Source organism: Exserohilum turcica (assembly GCF_000359705.1).
Source record: "Exserohilum turcica Et28A unplaced genomic scaffold SETTUscaffold_17, whole genome shotgun sequence".
Classification (NCBI taxonomy): domain Eukaryota; kingdom Fungi; phylum Ascomycota; class Dothideomycetes; order Pleosporales; family Pleosporaceae; genus Exserohilum; species Exserohilum turcicum.
The window spans coordinates 215,571-233,550 of record NW_007359992.1 but is presented as its reverse complement, the minus strand read 5'-3'; the positions used below and the strand labels follow the sequence as shown (position 1 = coordinate 233,550).

The window sequence follows — 17,980 nt, the reverse complement described above, 5'->3', positions numbered from 1 at the left end:
GCAGGCTGTGACGAGCGCAAACTGCCAGTTCACCGTGGCTGCAGGCGTCGGGGGCAAGATTGGAGTGGGCTCGGGTGTGCGTCGACTGTAGAGTAGAGTAGGCGGTGGGCTAATACGCCAGCCAGCCCTACGAGCAAAAGTGAAAGGGCCATGGGCGATGCGCTGGCAAAGGCGCGCCAGGGTGCGCGCCAATCACCGCCCGCGCTTCTCCCAGACGGATGCGGCCGCCCGACCGGCCGCTTCGGCACAATCACCCCTGGTAACCACACGCCCACACACGCCCCGAAACATGACGACTTGGGGTCCTCTTTTGGCGGTGTGCGAGCAGGGCAGGGCAGCGCACATGGAGCTTCGAGGATAGGACGGAGCATGGGGGGGGGTTGGACGGCCGGTGGGCAAGGGGGGCGAGGGGGAGGGGGGGTCACCACCACGATGGACGACGACGACGACACACAACGCTGGGGCGCAGACAACGAGAGAGAGCGAGAGAGCGAGAGAGCGAGAGAGCGAGAGAGAGAGAGTGTGTGTGAGAAAAGTGTCAGCATCAGCGTCGAGTAAGAATAGAAAGTGGGTGCTGGTGCCATGGCTTCGTTTTGCCGGGTTGCGACCAGCCATCTTTTTTGGCTGCTGCCAATTGGCGGCCAGAAGAGCGACCGTCTCAGGCACGCGCAGAGGGCGGTGGTGGCTGGGGTTGCAAGCAATTGCAACAGAAAAAGTCGCCGTGCATCCATCCATCCATCCCACGGCGACATGGGGCGACGCGGGCTGTGTGGCGTCGCTCTCCGTGTGCGCGCGTGAGAGAGAGTGTGTGAGCGTGTGTGTGAGTGTGAGCGTGGTGTGTGTGTGTGTGAAGTGGGTGTATGTGTCCGTCTATCATTTCTGTGTTTTACATAGTTAGCAACCTGGCGCCCCTCCACGACTACCTGTCGTTGTCGCCGTCGTCTGGACCACTGCTACTATCACTACAACAACCACTACTACCACTACCACGCCCACAACTATCGTCAGGACAACGAATTGGCAGTACTGCAATCCACACAGCCCTCGCTGCCCGCCCGCCCGCCCCCAATCCCCCGACCGGCCAGGGCTAGCGTGCGACCGGGATTTGGGTGCTAGAGTACAGTTAGTAGGCCTTGCCCTGGGCCCTCTCTTCTCTCTCTCCACCACAGCTCTGGGGGACTCTGCTCCTCCGCCCAGCAGCACCAGAGCCATTGTCAGCCGCACGACGCTCGCCGTCTGCGCCCCGTTCGCGGCGTCGGTATGTCTCCAGCAAAGTCGTGGGGAGCGCTCGTCGCCTTGCCTGGCCTCGCCTCGCCTCTGTCGCTGCCCAGCTGCTAACACGTGCGGCCCAGCCTTCGCTACGACACGCCCGCCGCTCAGCTCGCCATTGTCGCAGAGCGTCGCACGCCACACTGCCCCAACTCCTACACACGCTCGACTCCCACACGCCTCGCCGCGCCCGCCGCCCCCTCTTAACCACGCCCACGCCCACGCCCCGTCGCTCGCTCGCGTGGTGCGCTCCCGTCCCTCGCCCCCCCCCCCCCCACCGGTAGAGAGAGAGAGCAGAGCACCCAGCGCCCAGCGCCCAGCACCCAGCACCCCCCCCCCTCCTCCGGGGTTGCACACCGCACTTACTTTTTTCTCTCCCACGAATTCATGAGAAAAACGGTGCCGGGCATGTCTTCGCTCACCCACCCCGCCTTCTAGGAATCTTCAGATTCTACGATGGGTTTTGACACACACCGACCTCCTCTCCCGGCTCCAACTGACTCCTCGTTTCTCGATTCCGCAGACGAATCCATCCACGCAGACGACGTCGACACAAACGTCTCGACCAACGTCTCTAATCGCACCGACAGAACTTCGTACTACATCCCCGACGACGGTTCCCCCATCACCATCAACACCACCACCCCAACCAAGCCCCAAGGCGGCGGCTCCCTCCACAAAAAGTATCCCTCGCAGACATCGCTGCTGATTGAGTACTTTGAAGCAGGCCAGTCTGAAGGAGACGACGCCCAGTCGCGTCCCGGCGTACGCGTGCGAGTGACGCCCTCGTCGCGCAAATCCACCACCAAGAGCACCGCAAAGAGCTCCGCGAACAGTCACGTTCACATCGCCCAAGCCACCCGAAACCATCGTAAGCCCTCCTACACCCGGCGCATCTCGCTCGGAAAAAAGTCCCGTGACGAGCTTATCGATATCCGCAGCGTTGATTACTCCGACATCTCGTCCCTCCCCGCCGTCGACATTGAGATATCGCCCTACCCGAGCGACCAAGACAGCGACGGCGGACGCTTCATTTCCATTCCCTCCGACATCTCGTCTATGCCTACCGACAGCATGACGGGCGCCACCGAGATTATCCCTCCAGCCCGGCGAAGGAGCCGCAGCTCGGAAAGGGACGCTGTGACCGACTCGCTTGTTTCCGAGGCCATCAAGGACACCCTCAAGGCGCCCCGCGAGCAGCGAAGCCGGAGTCTGAGCAAAGATCGCATCACCCAGCGCGTAATGGAGAAGCTGCAGCAGCAGGCCCTAGAAGGCAACTTGCCAAAGTCGTCAAGAGAACGCTCCTCCAAGTCAAGAGAAGCTTCGAGGCGGCGAGACGATGACCTTTCCTCGCCGCGCAAGTCGCATCGAAGGAGAAGCAAAGACATTGAGCGCACGAGCGGCACCGAGTCTAGTGTGCTGTCGTCTAACCTTGACCGCCGCTCGGCCGTTTCGGGCACCTCTTCCATCAACAACCCCAAACTACTGGCGACGGTTGAGGATGCCATTAAGCGCCTGATTCTTCCTGAATTGAATGCACTCAAGGAGGAGAACCGCACGTCGCGGAACATGGACAAGTTTGACCGCTCCACCCGTGACAGCGCAACCTTGTACGAGCCCATGGAGTCTACTACCAGCTCCCGGGACCCGTCTAAGCGAAGAGTCTCTAAATCATCCAGTGCGCCCAAGCTGCACAGCAACAAGCCCAAGGTTGTTCTCAACAGAGACGGCGATGATCCGGGCACAACGCTCACCGGCGCATCCAGCCGTAAGAGCGACCGGCGATCTAGCCGAAGCTCTATTTCTAGCTTCGCAGAATCCGCCGTTAGAGAGGAGAAATCTCACAGGAGAAAAAGCAGCCACAAAGAGGGCATGTCGCAGCGGGATATGGCGCTGGCGGGGCTTGCTGGTGCGGGACTTACGGCGGCTGCTTTGAAGCATCACACATCTCGTGAGGAGAAGGAAGAAGAGCGCAAGCACAGGAAGCATCGGTCCTCGCGCAGCAGCAGAAGTCGCTCTGAAAGCGTGTCTGAGAGCATGCACGAAGAGCCAATGCCCAAGGAACTTGTTCCGCCGCTGCCATTCAACCAGAGTGAACTGCTAGGAGGATCTGAGCTCACGCGAGACTCGATTCTTTCAGCCGACACAGAGACAAAAGAGAGACCGCAATCAAGGTCGTCTGCTAGCACCGGCGTCACGGGCACAGGCGCAGACACTCCTCTTCAGCAAGTTCCTCGCTATATTTCTCCAGCGCCCCTCACGCCCAAGCGCACTCCCAATGCGTTCCAGCAGACGATTGGTTCTGCCCAGAGCAATCACTCTGCTGGTGACGCGCGGACGTCAACACCCAAGAGCGAACGCAGCTTCACTTCTCGATCCAAAGGAGCCAGTGATGCCGCGGCTGCTGCCAAAGCCCGTGCGATTGAGCAGTCTGAGCCCCAAGCGTCGCAGTACGAAATTGAGAGCGAGACCCAATCCAGACGCGGCGTTAGTCCAATCCAAAGCGAGGCCAGTTACCGTGGAGATGCTCAGAACACTGGCTCTCCTCGTCGATTCAACTCTATTCGTAGCGGTCCGTCGGTGTCTTCGCTCGGCGACCATTTCGAACGACGGCAGTCTGGCCTCTCTATCGCATCGTTGGACTCGACAGCAAGCACCAAAGCTGCGCGAACTCGTAAGCGGCCACAGGGCGTTACGCTCGAAAGCAAGAGATCTGTACTGAATGAGCCGAGTATGCCGGATGAAGCGAAGGAGTTCTTCTCACGCAACCACCAAAAGAATGAGCAGTATCGACGTGAACTGGAGGATGACCCCCTGACACCACCACCGGTGAACTACAACCGGTTGACCATGTACACGGACGACAGTGTTGAAGGGCCCTACCTTGACCGGGACCGGGATCCCAAGGTGAATCAGGACATTCGCAAGGTTGGCTCAATTCCCGAGTATATCCACACACCGCTCGCCGTGGAATCTGCCGTGGCTTCGCTGCACGATCAAACTGAAATCAGTTTCCGTTCATCCATGGTATCAAGCCCGCTGAAGAAGAGCGCCCTGTCCCAAGTCAGCAATTACCCCGGCACTGTGCAGACCGAGGAAGTCCCTGCTGGCCAGAAATGGGCCGCGATTCGCGACAAGGCTGAAGCCCTGTCACAGGAGCGCAAAGTCGAAAACTCTCCGAAACAGAGCATTCCTCGTGAAGATTCTCCCAGGCAGAGCATTGCCGAATCCGAGGATGCAGAATCGATTGACGAAGCACCGAGGATGCATCACAGCGCGTTCCCAGTCGGCCAAGACGATATGCCTGAGATTGGATACGGCATGGATGATGACTCTGATGTGACGACCAACCCCTCAATCATCCAAGGACCTATAGGAGCAGCTGACAAGTATCGTGACCGCACCGATAAGTTACTTGGGCTGCAAGATGAGCGAGAGCGTACGCCCACCTCGTTCTCCAAGGGTCATCTTCAGAGACAGGATCAGTCGAGCCCAGCGTCGTTTGAAGATGAACGCCAGCCCACCGTAGAAGATGACTATGATCAGCCCTATCCAGGTGAGACACAATACGAGCAGGCAGGCTATGCGCAGAGTACTCACACTCCTTTGTCAGGCCAGACCGGCTGGAAAGACGAGGGTTACCAGTCGGCTAACCAACGTGAAGGCTACACGCCTCAAAACCGCAATCACTCCAAGGTTTACGAAGATGATGATTACGGCGATGAGTTTAGTGGCATGGACCTTGGAGACCCAGACATGTTCGCTGGCGGAAGCAAGCATGACCGGCACGTCAGTGGCAACTCTCACGGCATGAGCTCACCGCTCTACGATGCGGCTACTGGCAAGGGCATCGACCACATCCAGTCCAAAGACATTGTGGCGCTCATGGATCACCTGACCGTTCGCGATGCCCAGCGCAATGCCCGGGATACTGAAATTCTCGTGACGCTTGTGCGCAGCGCGGCCGAGATGCGCACCCAGTTGGACGATCTCAAGCAGTTCATCAAGGTCCAAGACAACATGATTATGAACACAACCGACAAGCGCGTCAATCTCGCCGAGCAGAGAATCCTGGGCGGACCTCGTCCTCAGCCACTTACGCCGCCTCGCGTCAACCGACACCAGACCGAGGAGGAAATTGAGACCAAGAAGAAGAGTGTCTTTAGGCGTGCTCTCAAGGGCCTCAGCGCTGGCAAGGGCGACGGCGACATCAAGCACATTGAGGCGATGCTGGTTCAATTGCTTGGTGAAGTCGAGGGCCTGAAGCAGGTGAACCAGCTCTCCCTAGATCAGCAAAACCACGCCCGGACAAATAGCATCAACTCGTACGAGAACCTGCGGGGCAGTGGTGATGCAGGCTACGAGCCTGAAGGTCGCGCCAATACTGCATCCTCGCCAGACCAGTCGGGCTATTTCTCCAATCCTTCTTCGTCACGGCGCATCCAAGATCTGCACTCTGGTTACGACGTTGCACCAACGAACCGCATCAGCACGGTGCGAGAGGAGAGCGATGAGGAGTTTGAGGAACGAAGCCAGCGAAGCCAGCGCTTCGAGAACACGGAGCGAATGACTACGCCTACTCAAGAGGCTTTCCAGGAGAAGCGCGCGTCTCTGGGAACCCCGCCACAGGCCTCGAGGGCAGCACGAGACTCGCCGAGCCAGGAGAACACACCGAAGCGCAAGCACAAGTCCAACTCTTCATCCATCTTTGGCATTCCCAAGATTTCGCGATGGTCAAAGACGACGGCGTCTACCAACCCAGAGAGCGTGCCCCGCAACAGCGGATCTGGAGACAAGCGACCTTACTCGGTTCATTCGACTCACTCCAGGTCGTCGTCTCAAGATGACTACTATGACGAGGACGGACCGTACAACCAGCATGGCGACGACAGGCTTCGCTCCAGCGCATCTCTCGCCAGGGAAGAGCAGGGTTCTATTCGCTCCCCCTCGCCACTCATCCCAGAGGAGCACGCATACGAGATGGAAGATCCCAAGTACCAGGCCCATCGCAACTCGCTGAACCTGCAGCACCCCCAGCCACGGCCTGGTCCTACTGGCCGTCACCAGAACAACCTGGAGACGCAGGCGCAAATCTTCCAGCCAATGCGCTCGAGCATCGCATCTCCCGACTTTGACCAGTGGGGCAGCATGCCATCCCTTGCTCGCAACCGCCTCTCTGGCGTCTCGGCTCCTCATACCAACAACCTTTCCCCCATCTCATCTGACAGCAGCTACGCGTCAGAGCACCAGGCTGGCCCACCACGCCCACCCAAGATCCCAGAGGATGGGCCGCTCATGCCTCCACAGCAAACGCTTGCGGGTTACGGCCAGACGAGGCAAATGTACAGCTCTCCAAACGAGTTTGGCAGTCAAGGTGCCTTGACGCCGCTTGCACCCATTGCAGAGGTGCGTTATTCGCTGGAGACTGATAGGGGCCATCGCGTAAGTTGAGCTCGTGCATCTCGCACGACATGGATGCTAACTTACGCAAAGATCACGCCCACCGCCTCGCCGCGCCCGAGCACTCAGAGCCTCCGTAGCAGCAGTGATATGAGCACCCCACAGCGAAAGATTACTGGTCCCAGGGCCATGGGCAGCAGGAGCCCACTGCCAAGCAGCCCCCTGCAGCATTCGGATACCGTCATCCGGAGGAAGCCTATTGATGGTATGTTTCATTGCTCATTGAATAACCACATAACACTGACAATGGTGATAGCGGACGAAGAGTCTCTGGAGAGCTACCGCAGCAGTCTCGACTCGGAGATTTTCTAGGCGAATAATCTGAACCCCGGCATCTTACTAAACAGCAGCAGATGCGCCGCTGTTAAATGCTGGATGAAAAAAAATGTCAAGAATGGAAACGCACACTTTTTATGTTGCCCACGTGCGGGAACGAAGGCACGAAAACAGTCCATGCTTCGGCATGTGACTTTTGCTCAAGAAGACGGGAAGTAATGGAATGGGGGAGGAAGAACGAAGGTGGGGGGGATGCAAATCCCACACAAAAAATGCTTTGCTTGGTTATGTGGCCGTTCGTTCCTTCGTTCATTTTAACATAATTTCGCATGATATCAAGTTCAGCGAGCATGGCGTCGACAGCAAGCGCGCGATGGCAAGAGGGGTGAGAAAGGGGGGGGGGATGTTTTCTTTTTGAACTCTTCCAAGCACGACGACGACTTAACTTACGCAAATGAGGTTTCTTTTTTCTCGAGTTCAAAACTCATGATTGAGGGGGCATGACCGATGGCTTCATGACGTAACGAGAGATTATGCGGAGTTTTAAACTTCTTCTTCTTATTTTTTTCTTCCAAGGGGACGAGTGTGTCAGTTGTGTGTATAGCTATAGCGGGTTTAAACTTCAATGCATAATATTACGCCCGCATGTTGTGTGTTTTCCCGTGATGATGGCGATGGTGTCAGTGTGATGGACGTAGGTGTAGGTGTGGGATCAATACAGGTCTAGAGGTGGGGATTGATAGGGGCTCGCGGTGTGTACGTACACCTTGGTAATTCAACGTCAATGAATGAATGAATGTCATCACCATGCCGCTAGCGAGCCCATGTTGGCATGCCAATGCTAGCTTGCCTTTGCTACTAGCTATGCCACTACCCCTCGCTGACTACACCTAGCACACGTCCTTTCCGCCCTATTAGGTCTATGTGTATGTGTATGTGTTTGCGGAATAGATGGTCATCAGTGTGCTGGAGACGGACACGCGCATGATGTCAGAGCGAGCTCATAACAGTGGAGTTGGATTGACTTGCTACTCAGCTTCCACCACTGACATGGCGACACAGACACAGACACAGACACAGACACAGATGCGCAAACACAAACGCCCTTTTTGCGTCATCATTGCATTTCATTTCGAGGCCTTGATTGCTAACAATGTGCGCAAGTTATGTGTCTGTATATATATATAAGACGTACAGATTGCTCATAGTTTTTTGTTTTGTTTTTTGCATCTACTGTACAAAGCTACCAAGTGATCCTTCTTCATCTTTTTCTTTTTTGAAAATAAGAATTTGAGAGATTGGAAGATATTGATAGGGTACTTGAGACAACAAACTGGAAGAACTGGAAATACGGAAGAAAGGCAACAGATAAAAGGAAAAAACAAAATGTCCGAAGCATACAAAAACACGAATATCAATGAGCTAGCTAAAAAGGCTGAGCAAGACGTTAATAGTACAAGTGCGGTACATGGTCATGAAAAGGGCGATTCGAGTACGTTATCTCTTCTTTCTCCTCTACATCCCCCTCCCTTCCTTCATGCACCCACCACCCCTAACCTAACCTAACCCAACTCCAGCCATCGAATCCGGAATCGACACCGCCAACACGGAACTGCGCTTCCCCGGCGCAACCACAACCTACGGGTCTGCAGCCAGCGGCGCCGGCAACAACCGCGAGATACCGCCTAGCGAGGGCGGCACCATCAAGCGGGATGGGCAGACGACCAAAGCAGCGGATTTTGCAAACGGAGGCGTTGGCGCGCCCGAGCAACGTGATATCACGTTTGCGAAGACGCATGGGGGGGATGATAGGGTTAGGGAGAATATAAGGAATTAGGGATTTATCGGGTTTTTTTGTGGGGTTCAGCTGGGATATGTGGTTGTTTTTCGTTTTGTACTGTACTGGACTCGTTATTGTTGTTGTTGTTGTGGTGGTGGTGGTGGTGGTGGAAAAAACGGGAGGATGTGAGGAAGAGAAAGAGCAGAAAGAAAAGAAAGGAAGTCGCAAACTTTGGGTTTATTCAATCATACATGCGTTCTTGCACCCTGATCTCCGCCTGAGAACACTTTGCATACCAGATAACTAACCCAGCCAACCAACACACCTGTCAATTGTATCTTAATTTTTTTTCTTCTTCTTCTTTCTCACAACATCTCCTTGTACAGTTGCGTTCTCATGTCCATGAAAACGGTTCCAGCCAGGCACCTCTTCATCCAATACACAAATACAGCATGATATTTTTTTGTTCTTATTACGGCTCTACACAAGGAAAATGGACCCAAGAAACATGAAGGAAAAAAAATGAAACGAGGAGAAAAGGACATAGGAGAGATACAAAGGTCTTGCGGAAAGAAACCGCTAAACGTATTTAACCCGTGGCTATGCTTCCCGCCGACTCGCTCTCAGGCACCGATGGTATCCTGGTGCCGTGATCGTGTTTGCTGGACGCGGCGGAAGAAGAGCCTGGATCGAGCGGAGCGGACATGGAATTTTTATGGTGTTTGCGCATGTGTTTCAGGCGAGCATCCTGGCGATAGAAGACGCGATCGCACGCATTGCAAGGATACGTTTTGGTGGTGCCCTGGTGTTTGAGCCGTTGATGCCTCGCCAGATTTCCCTTGCTGTATTTACCCCTGAAGACAAGGGCACACTGACTACAAGTGATGTACTCGTGAGTCTCGGAATCGCTTTTATGACTGGTCGAAGAGTGGAGATTCGAGTATGTGTTTGGGGCATCGGGCATGCGAATCAAAGGTACGGGCCCTTGAGAGCCGCGTGCCAGAGAACTGCCCCCTGTTCGTTCCGATTGTTCTGCCGGCTCCGTGTGGCGGGTCCAAGGCGAAGTGCTTGCGTCGCTGCAGGAAGATGACAAGCTCCAAAGCCCCACGTGGATCAAGTCTTCGTCGTAATCCGGTGTCGAGCCATAAGGGAACTCTTGCCATCTTTCAGATTCAGCATCATCCAGTCGTGTCTCTCTGCGGTGTTCGAATTTCATACCATGTTCGCCGTATGAAGAACTACATTCTCCAATTGAATTGTGTATGAAAGAAGGTGCCGTGTCCAGACTCCGGGGAGACGTTGCCTCTGAGCTTTCGCCGAATAAGCTGACCGAAGTTACTTGGCTCGTTGCAATATGCTGAACAACCCCTCTGGCTGCGCCAAAGGCTCTTGACGAAGGAACTATATGGGGAGGCCTACTAGTTGTTGTCGATGTTGGTCTGGAACCTCGGGTTCCAATGTCATTTGGAGGTTCGATTAGCACTGATTTGGTATTGCCGCGAATGCCAGTTTGGCCTCGCGACACCAACGATAGACGATTGGGGTTACTCAATGGGCGGCGATTTTGGCCTACCACACTGAACAAGGACGGCGCAGTCTACTAACAATATCAATCAGATGGGAATTTGAGTGGATGCAGCAGAAACTTACGTGCGGTGGCTCTTGGCCTACTTCCTCGTCAGAATCTGACTCAAAAATGGGCTGATCGAGCGTGGGATAAGGCGTGGCGTCGTCTTGGCTGCAAAATGCAGACTGAGGGGTAAAAGCATCGACCGCGTCGTGCGATGTCGATGGAGATGCAAGACTGGTATTGGGCCCTGGTAGAATAGTATCATCATATTGCCCTGGGATAACTATGTTAAACTTGTCTCCGTACATGTTAGGGAAGAGAGACGTACGCATTTGAGCATGTTGAGAAGCCATCGTCGCCTCCACTTGCTGGTACAACAATTCCCACTGCACTTGCGCATTGGCCCCCCTGCGCTGGGGCTGGCGGTTATTGCAAAGCTCTCCTCGATAACCGTGCTGAGACTCAAACACGTCCTTGTCGATGAAATCATTGTTGCAGGTAGGGCAAAGTTCCAAAAACGCTAACTGGCGCGTATAACCGCGGCCTGCTCGAGCTGTCAAGTGGCGCCGCAAGTCGGCCATGTTAGTACTCTTTACGTTGTTACACGTACGTGGCCAGCCATTTCGAGCTTCTGCAACGAATACCGGACAGTCAAATTTGCGACTGCTAGATCTTGGGCCAAAGACCATAGCGAAGATGGCCGCGGATGTCGCTGCGTTGAAAGAGTTGGGATGTAGACAGTCAAACCACCACAATTCTTCACATATGCCTGGCCATATAATCTCCATGCACCACAATTCAATCCCGATGCCCGTGACTAAGCATAAAAGCGCCTGGTTGAAATGCTGCAGCTGTTGCTCAGTACAGAACAACGAGCATGTCGATTTATGGCAATGAATGTGGATGAAGAGGTAGGCACTTACGTTCGAAGGACGGAACAAGTTGATCGTTTGTGGTGGCTGCACTTCAGAGAGGATATCGTAGTTGGTTTCTTCAATGTCACTCTGGAGGACTCTACCGCTGTCCGTCGAGGAACTAGATCCATGAAAAGGAGGACCTTGCTGTAGTGGGGGGACCATTGTACCGTTAGCTTCGGAAATATAAAGAAGGACCCTTTGGCAGACAGAAGGACCTTTTCTTCGGGGGCATCCCAGCTCTTTATTTCGCTCTAAGTCTGTCTTGATTGGTGCATGGGTTGCTTGGCTGAGGACTGGCTTGCATGAATGCATGGTTGCCGACATGCACAGTTGCGGACTTGCGGACTTGCGCAGATGCCTTGTTGCCTTAAAATGGCGTCGTGTAAGTGGTCAAGAGGTGTGCAAGACGCACAGCTGGCTCGCAGACAAAATACGCAAACGTACTACTGTTCATGTAAGACGGGGTCGATAAGCATGCAAATGTGCAAGCTGCAACATCAGCAAATAGCAGAGTGGAAGCGAAGATGACCAAATGCCCACTTGCTGGGTTGTGCCTTTGCACAAGAATCGAAGCAAGCCGATAGGATGCAAAAATCTATCATGTTTGAGCATGAAAGTCAGGCCATTACAGTGGTAATGGTATATGGCCAGAGGTGGGGTTACGCATGCCACTCGACAGCCGCGACATAACTAAAAGGGGTATCAACGCGATTTAGACCAGAAATTTTAAAAGTGTTGCGCCATTCACGCACAGCTGCAAACTTATGCCCACACACCAAGTGTCCAGCTAGCCCTCTCCCCGCCTTTGTTGGATAGCCCTGGGCCCATGCTCTGTCTCTGGGGAATGACGGACACTTCCTTGTCGCGAGATGCGCCCTGAAGGCCATCTTTGAGGTATCTTTCGCGTTCCACCTCGACAATACCCTTGATGCGTTGCTGAGTAACAAGGCTTGCGCCTACCCATGGACCCAATGTCTCGACACATCTGAGAATGCCACCTACCAAGCTTGCACGCGGCGGACCGTTTCGGAAAGCCATCTGAGTCAATTTGGCATCTATGGCATCTTCTTCAGGTGGTTGGAACGCGGCTGGCACTATTGGAGTATGACCATCTAGATGGAGCGAAGATGCCACCGTATCCTGGCCCTCTTGTCGACGCGCCTCTGTGTTCTCCCGTTGGCTGCGTAGCTTCTCTTCTCGGCGTGCGCTTGCTTTGCCATAGCTCTTGACGGGATCCCAGCCCTTCGTCTGCACCAATGCATCCAGCTCTTTCATTATGCGCGTCTTGAGACCAGGCATATTCGACACGCCGCCTGTGATAACGATACGTGACATGCATAGCCGACGAACGTCGACTGGCAGGTGTACAAGGGTGCGGTATATGAGTTGGTGCAGCGGGAGGTCTTCATCGTCGAATTCGCTTATTGATAGTTCTGGCGCAAAGAGGGCAGCGTCTGTGGGTTTGGCGAGGGATGCAAAAGGAATTGTCAAGTCGGTAGGAGGCATGTGTTTTGGAAAGGGAATAGTAACAGTGGGTGGTGGTGACTCGACGGCGTCTTCGAATTCTTCGAGTACGGGAGCTTCTCGTGCAGGGAAGTAGAGAGTTTTTCGATTTGATCTAGCAATGGGCTTGCACCATGCGACGCGTGTGAGGACCTCTTCGACCTCCTCGAACGATATGTCTGCCTTTGGTGCATTGGGCTCAGCATTGTCCAGCTCAGTGTTCAGCAGCTTGGCCATCTCTTCGCTGAGCATCTTGCCTGCCCGCACACTGCGCCTCTCAGCCACTTCGCGATACTCATATACTGCCGTGACTACTGTCTCAGCCCAGCCTACATCTACAATCAGAGCTGAGCGCAGTCCAGCTGCCACAGCCGAGAGTACAGGAGTCGACATGAGGGATACGCTCGGGGCCTGGAAGTTGGTGAACAGCACATCCATGACGGTGGACATCAAGGCGTGCGGCAGGCGAGGCGGCATAGCCAGCAGAACCCGGCGGGGCTTGGTGTCGAGCAGAAAATACTTGGTGTATGCCTCGCGCATGGCCCTCTCGAACTTGTCTTCCACGAGCCCGAGGTCGACGTTGCTCAGGTCCAGGCGGTACAGCTCATGCTCTTGCCCCCACTCCTCGCCTATCTTGCGCTTGGGTCTCTTCTGCGAGTATTCGGGGTCCCACTGCCTGTAGTCGCCCACCCTGCGCTGGTCGTCGGGTCCGAAGGCGAGGGTGCATCGTGGGGCACTCTCGCCTGGAAAGCCTCCACGCACAAAGCGCGAGCCGACCTCAATGACGACATACTCGTCTTCGGAGCGGAAGGAGCCGCCGGGCGAGCCAAAGGTAGACGAGATGGAGCGGAGGAGCGGCGTTCGTGGCGACTCTCCCAGGTCGGCGAGGCGCGGGGCGGTGCCTCGTGTGCTGCGGTTGAGCGAGCTCGAGGCCTTGCGTTCTCCGCCAGACGACATGGCGGATGCGGTGGGCAGAACTCTGGTTATCGAAGCATAGCGAGAGGAAGCGAGAGTGAGTGCGAGCACAGCGGGATGTGCAATGGATGGTGACAGCAGCATGTGCTCCACCGTCCCCTCTGCACCAGCCAGAGCTGAGCTAGCGCGTTCTGGGCGTAGCGCTGGGCTGGTGGCCCGAGCTCAGGAAAAAGTTCGAGCTGGGATTCTGCACGTCCAGAGCTTGCGACAAACCCCATCGCGACTTCGCACACTTTGTCGAAATCCACCACCCAGGGCAGTTGCGCTCCGCGAATCGCGAATCCCACCTGGACCCTTTTCTCGACCGAGCTCTCGCACAATGGGTCTTTTCATCCTCTCGGAAACCGCGGCGGGTTACGTCCTTCTCAAGTCCAAGGACAAGAAGCTCTTGGGCGGAGACACAAAGGATTCCTCGAGCGTCGTCGAGCAGCTCAAGCTCAAGAAATTCGCCAAATTTGGCAGCGCCGTCGATGCGCTGGAGCAGGCCGCGGCTCTGCACGATGGCAAGGTCACGCCCATGCTGTCGTCGCTGCTCAACGAACTGAAGGACGAGACCAAGGCTACTTGTACGCTGCTCTGCAAGCCCAATGTGCGATTTGTGTAGCTGACATCTGCTCAAGTGGCTGTTGCCGACCCCAAGCTCTCCAATTCCATTGCCCAGCTTCCGGGCCTTTCCCTCAAGACGGTCTCAGACTCGTCCACACAGGACGTATTCCGTGCCGTCCGCGAGCACTTGACATCGCTTCTGCCCGACCTCCTCCCCTCTGAGGAAGCCGCGACTCGATTGGGTCTGGCCCACTCTTTGTCGCGACACAAGCTGCGCTTCTCTCCCGACAAGGTTGACACCATGATTATTCAGAGCATTGCTTCTCTCGACGTGCTGGACAAGCAGCTCAACACCTACGCCATGCGAGTCAAGGAGTGGTACGGCTGGCATTTCCCAGAACTGGCCAAGATTCTCAACGACAACCTCGCGTACTGTAAGTCCCCAATTGCCTCGGTGCGGACACTTGCTAATGTTTGCAGCTCGTGTCGTTTTGAAGATGGGCTTCCGAACCAACGCTCGCCAAAGCGACCTCTCGGAGATTCTGCCAGAAGAGATTGAGGTAAGATGTTCCCGTGCCGCGATTTTGCCGAATTTCTGCTAACTTTGATTTCCAGGCGGCTGTGAAGGCGGCTGCAGAAATCTCCATGGGTACTGAAATCACGGAGGAAGACTTGGAAACCACCTCTGCTCTTGCCGAGCAGGTTGTGGACTTGACTGAGCACCGCCAAAACCTTGGCAACTACCTGTCGAACCGCATGCAGGCTCTTGCTCCTAACCTGACTGCTCTTGTCGGCGAGCTTGTTGGTGCGCGCCTGATTGCCCACGCTGGATCTCTGATGAACCTCGCCAAGTCGCCTGGTTCCACCATTCAAATTCTCGGTGCTGAGAAGGCCCTCTTCCGTGCCCTCAAGACCAAGCACGACACACCCAAATACGGTGTAAGTACCTAAACCTGTCGACCGCACCGTGCTCGTGCTGACCGCATTAGCTCATCTACCATGCATCTCTTATCGGCCAGGCTACTGGAAAGAACAAGGGAAAGATTGCTCGTATGCTCGCCGCAAAGTCCGCTTTGGGTCTGCGTGTCGACGCCCTCAGCACCTGGGGTGTTTCGTCAGAAGACACATCCAAGGAACCTACCGAAGAAGAGAAGTCCCAGGTTGGTCGCGATGCTCGCCTGACGATCGAGAGGAGACTTCGCGCACTCGAGGGCAAGCCACTGAAGAGCCTGGCCAATGCCAACCAGACTGCGCTTGGTGGACAAAAGAAGTGGGAAGTCAAGGAGGCGCGAAAGTACAACCCAGACGCCGATGGTCTTACTGGCGACGAGCCTGCTGCCGATGCGCCCAAGTCAAGCAAGGCAAACGGCACACCCAAGAAGCTGGTACAAGAAGTCGACAGCGACGGAGACGAGAGCATGGCCGACGCCGACGCCGCTTCAGGGTCAGACTCGGAGCCAGAAGAGAAGAAGAGCGGAAAGGGAGACAAGGCATCCAAGAAGGCCGAAAAGGAAGCCAAGAAGGCACGGAAAGCGGAGCGTGCCGCAAAACGCGAGGCCAAGGCTGCAAAGAAGGCTGCGAAGGAGGCCAAGAAGGCGGAGAAAGAAAGCAAGGACAGCAAGAAGCGGAAAGCCGACGATGGCGAAGACAAAGCGGAGAAGAAGAAAAAGAAGAAGAGCAAGGACTAGATGCGCGCGCCCTTGATGACGTAGAGGGGCGGCGATTGTGTGTATCTGTAGCCATTTGCGACCACACAAAACGGACTTTAGGGCGTTTGTACTGGGTTTGAGCTTGTCATGTTCTGGGCGAGTGGCGCATTATGGGTGTGTGGGCATTTTTATCGTGTAGTTTTACCTTTGAAAAGGTCCTTTTTCACGTTGCATGATGGGGATGCGGTGGATGGATACCCGCCAGTTGGTATTATACAATTACATGTTCAAAAGTGCATGCTCTGGTTGGTGCTGGTGTTTTTTTTTCTTTTCCGCGCACCTGGAAGAACCTCGGTCCCGTGACTTTGATTGTCTTGGTATCTGAGCGAGCAGCAGCCAAAAGAGAAAAGAACAACTATACCTTACTTTGGGGGGGAAAACTAACTAGGCAATAATCATCATGCATGTAAGTCGCCCCATGTCGAAGCTCAACCATTTCATTTCCATTTCCATCGCCAACGAAGTCTTACCATTTATCGTGTCCTCTCTGATCAATCCCTCCCCCGCCAGATCAAGACGCCCCAGTCGGCGCTCCTCACCAACCACGAGGTCCTCCTGCACCTCCTCACCGAGGAAGCAGAATACACCGGTACTGATGGCACGGACCGCAAGCGCAAGAAGCCATCTGGTCTCACCCACATGCTGCGCGATGGCCTCGCGTACCTGCAAACACCCGACTACATGACGACTGCTCTCGTGGACGCGCATCCAAATCGGCCCATGACGCTGTACAAGGGTCCCAACAGCTTGTTCCGAGCGCTCGCCCCAAAGTACCGTTTGAACAAGGCCGAGTATCTGCAGATATACAATCTGAGACCAACGACGCAGGTGATGTTGGAGTTGGTTGTCGAAGAAGTACGTTATTATTTTCCTTTCTTTCCCCTTACCTCGCTTCACGTTATGTGGAGAAGATGGAAAGGTAAAAGTCAGCTGACAATGACGCCAAAAAAAGGCTGGCACACGCTTCACGGAAAACGAACTCCATGATATGCTCGCCATTATACAACAAGTCTTTGATGAAGAAGAGGCTCAGATCCCGCACGGTGTCGAGGACATGGAAATGCCAAAGATTACGAATAAGTTGCTTGGCGCTGCGAATAAGAAGAGGAGAAAGGTGAAGCGAAAGGTCTGAAGAAACAACGGAAAAAGAGAAAGTGGAAGCAGTGTGAAGAGATGGGATAAATCGGTGGAAAAGGTATTAAGAGTTTGACAGAAGCGAGAGGCGACCGAGACAAATGCATTCTGAAAAAAAACGACACAATCTGAACCCAATTGAATGAGATGGCAGACCACCGAATCCTATATGCGTGAAGTGAGTCAGTTCCGTCTTCGGCATCCTTCGTGGACTGTTGGATATGAATCATGGATGTTTGAGATAGACCCCATTACTATTTCCCACGCAGTCTAGCCACCTCGATCGACGTGTTACATTACGCGATGGCGTATGGAAGATGCAAGCAGGTGCAGCGTGTCGTAAGCTGCAGCCAGTACAAAAGCGGCGCCCGCAGCTGATGGAAAAAGATAACACGTACCCGCTCTGCAAATAGAATGTCTCACGTGATGTGGGGTGGGATTTTGGCAAAATCGAATGATGTGCTGATTTTTAGGTTTGTGTTGCAATTTACGACTACATGGTGTCGCCGTGGGTGCACGGTGAAAGAAGGAAATGAGAAGTGAAAGGGCAGATTTTCGCGCTAAGAGCTTGGCGTGCCTGGGACAGTGCCGCTCTGCTGTGAGGGAACCAGCGCTTACGGGGAAGGAAGGTCTTGTGCACCATGGTGAAATCGGTTTCTACATAGCACTACTACTTATATTGTCCCTTTGTCATTGCAGTTCCAGTTCCTAGTTACCGTTTCTGTTCCTGTAATAAACGTCACTGGGTATTATCATTATCTTGTTCGCTTTTGTACTGTTCCAGACAGATGTCCGATGTCAAATGCTGCTACTAACGCCGCGCAATGCCATGCAAAGAATG

General features: G+C 54.6%; 6 protein-coding genes across 6 annotated transcripts; 4 read left to right on the top strand and 2 right to left on the bottom strand.

Moving 5' to 3' along the window:
- Positions 1-2,246: 2,246 nt before the first annotated feature.
- Positions 2,247-7,406, top strand: SETTUDRAFT_47076 (uncharacterized protein). Its single transcript, XM_008026198.1, has 4 exons — positions 2,247-4,825; positions 4,883-6,711; positions 6,763-6,934; positions 6,986-7,406. The coding sequence occupies exons 1-4, from the start codon at positions 2,329-2,331 to the stop codon at positions 7,039-7,041; spliced, it is 4,554 nt and encodes a 1,517-aa protein (XP_008024389.1). The 5' UTR covers positions 2,247-2,328; the 3' UTR covers positions 7,042-7,406.
- An 851-nt stretch (positions 7,407-8,257) lies between these two features.
- On the top strand, positions 8,258-9,023 carry SETTUDRAFT_168724 (uncharacterized protein). The gene is made up of 2 exons (XM_008026248.1): positions 8,258-8,497; positions 8,583-9,023. The coding sequence occupies exons 1-2, from the start codon at positions 8,392-8,394 to the stop codon at positions 8,840-8,842; spliced, it is 366 nt and encodes a 121-aa protein (XP_008024439.1). The 5' UTR covers positions 8,258-8,391; the 3' UTR covers positions 8,843-9,023.
- A 351-nt stretch (positions 9,024-9,374) lies between these two features.
- Positions 9,375-11,460, bottom strand: SETTUDRAFT_47074 (uncharacterized protein; the record flags this gene model as incomplete). The annotated part of the gene is made up of 4 exons (XM_008026197.1): positions 11,279-11,460; positions 10,684-11,200; positions 10,436-10,629; positions 9,375-10,382 (listed from the first exon to the last, which is right to left on the bottom strand). Exons 1-4 carry the CDS (start codon positions 11,432-11,434, stop codon positions 9,375-9,377), a joined length of 1,875 nt encoding a protein of 624 aa, XP_008024388.1. The 5' UTR covers positions 11,435-11,460.
- Positions 11,461-11,699: 239 nt separating this feature from the next.
- Positions 11,700-13,798, bottom strand: SETTUDRAFT_168719 (uncharacterized protein). Its single transcript, XM_008026247.1, has one exon. It carries the CDS (start codon positions 13,730-13,732, stop codon positions 12,035-12,037), a length of 1,698 nt encoding a protein of 565 aa, XP_008024438.1. The 5' UTR covers positions 13,733-13,798; the 3' UTR covers positions 11,700-12,034.
- Positions 13,799-13,970: 172 nt separating this feature from the next.
- Positions 13,971-16,184, top strand: SETTUDRAFT_130266 (uncharacterized protein). Its single transcript, XM_008026246.1, has 5 exons — positions 13,971-14,316; positions 14,371-14,730; positions 14,777-14,856; positions 14,912-15,235; positions 15,286-16,184. The coding sequence occupies exons 1-5, from the start codon at positions 14,070-14,072 to the stop codon at positions 15,982-15,984; spliced, it is 1,710 nt and encodes a 569-aa protein (XP_008024437.1). The 5' UTR covers positions 13,971-14,069; the 3' UTR covers positions 15,985-16,184.
- A 195-nt stretch (positions 16,185-16,379) lies between these two features.
- Positions 16,380-17,295, top strand: SETTUDRAFT_168717 (uncharacterized protein). The gene is made up of 3 exons (XM_008026245.1): positions 16,380-16,411; positions 16,516-16,860; positions 16,958-17,295. The coding sequence occupies exons 1-3, from the start codon at positions 16,406-16,408 to the stop codon at positions 17,135-17,137; spliced, it is 531 nt and encodes a 176-aa protein (XP_008024436.1). The 5' UTR covers positions 16,380-16,405; the 3' UTR covers positions 17,138-17,295.
- The last annotated feature ends 685 nt before the right edge of the window (positions 17,296-17,980 follow it).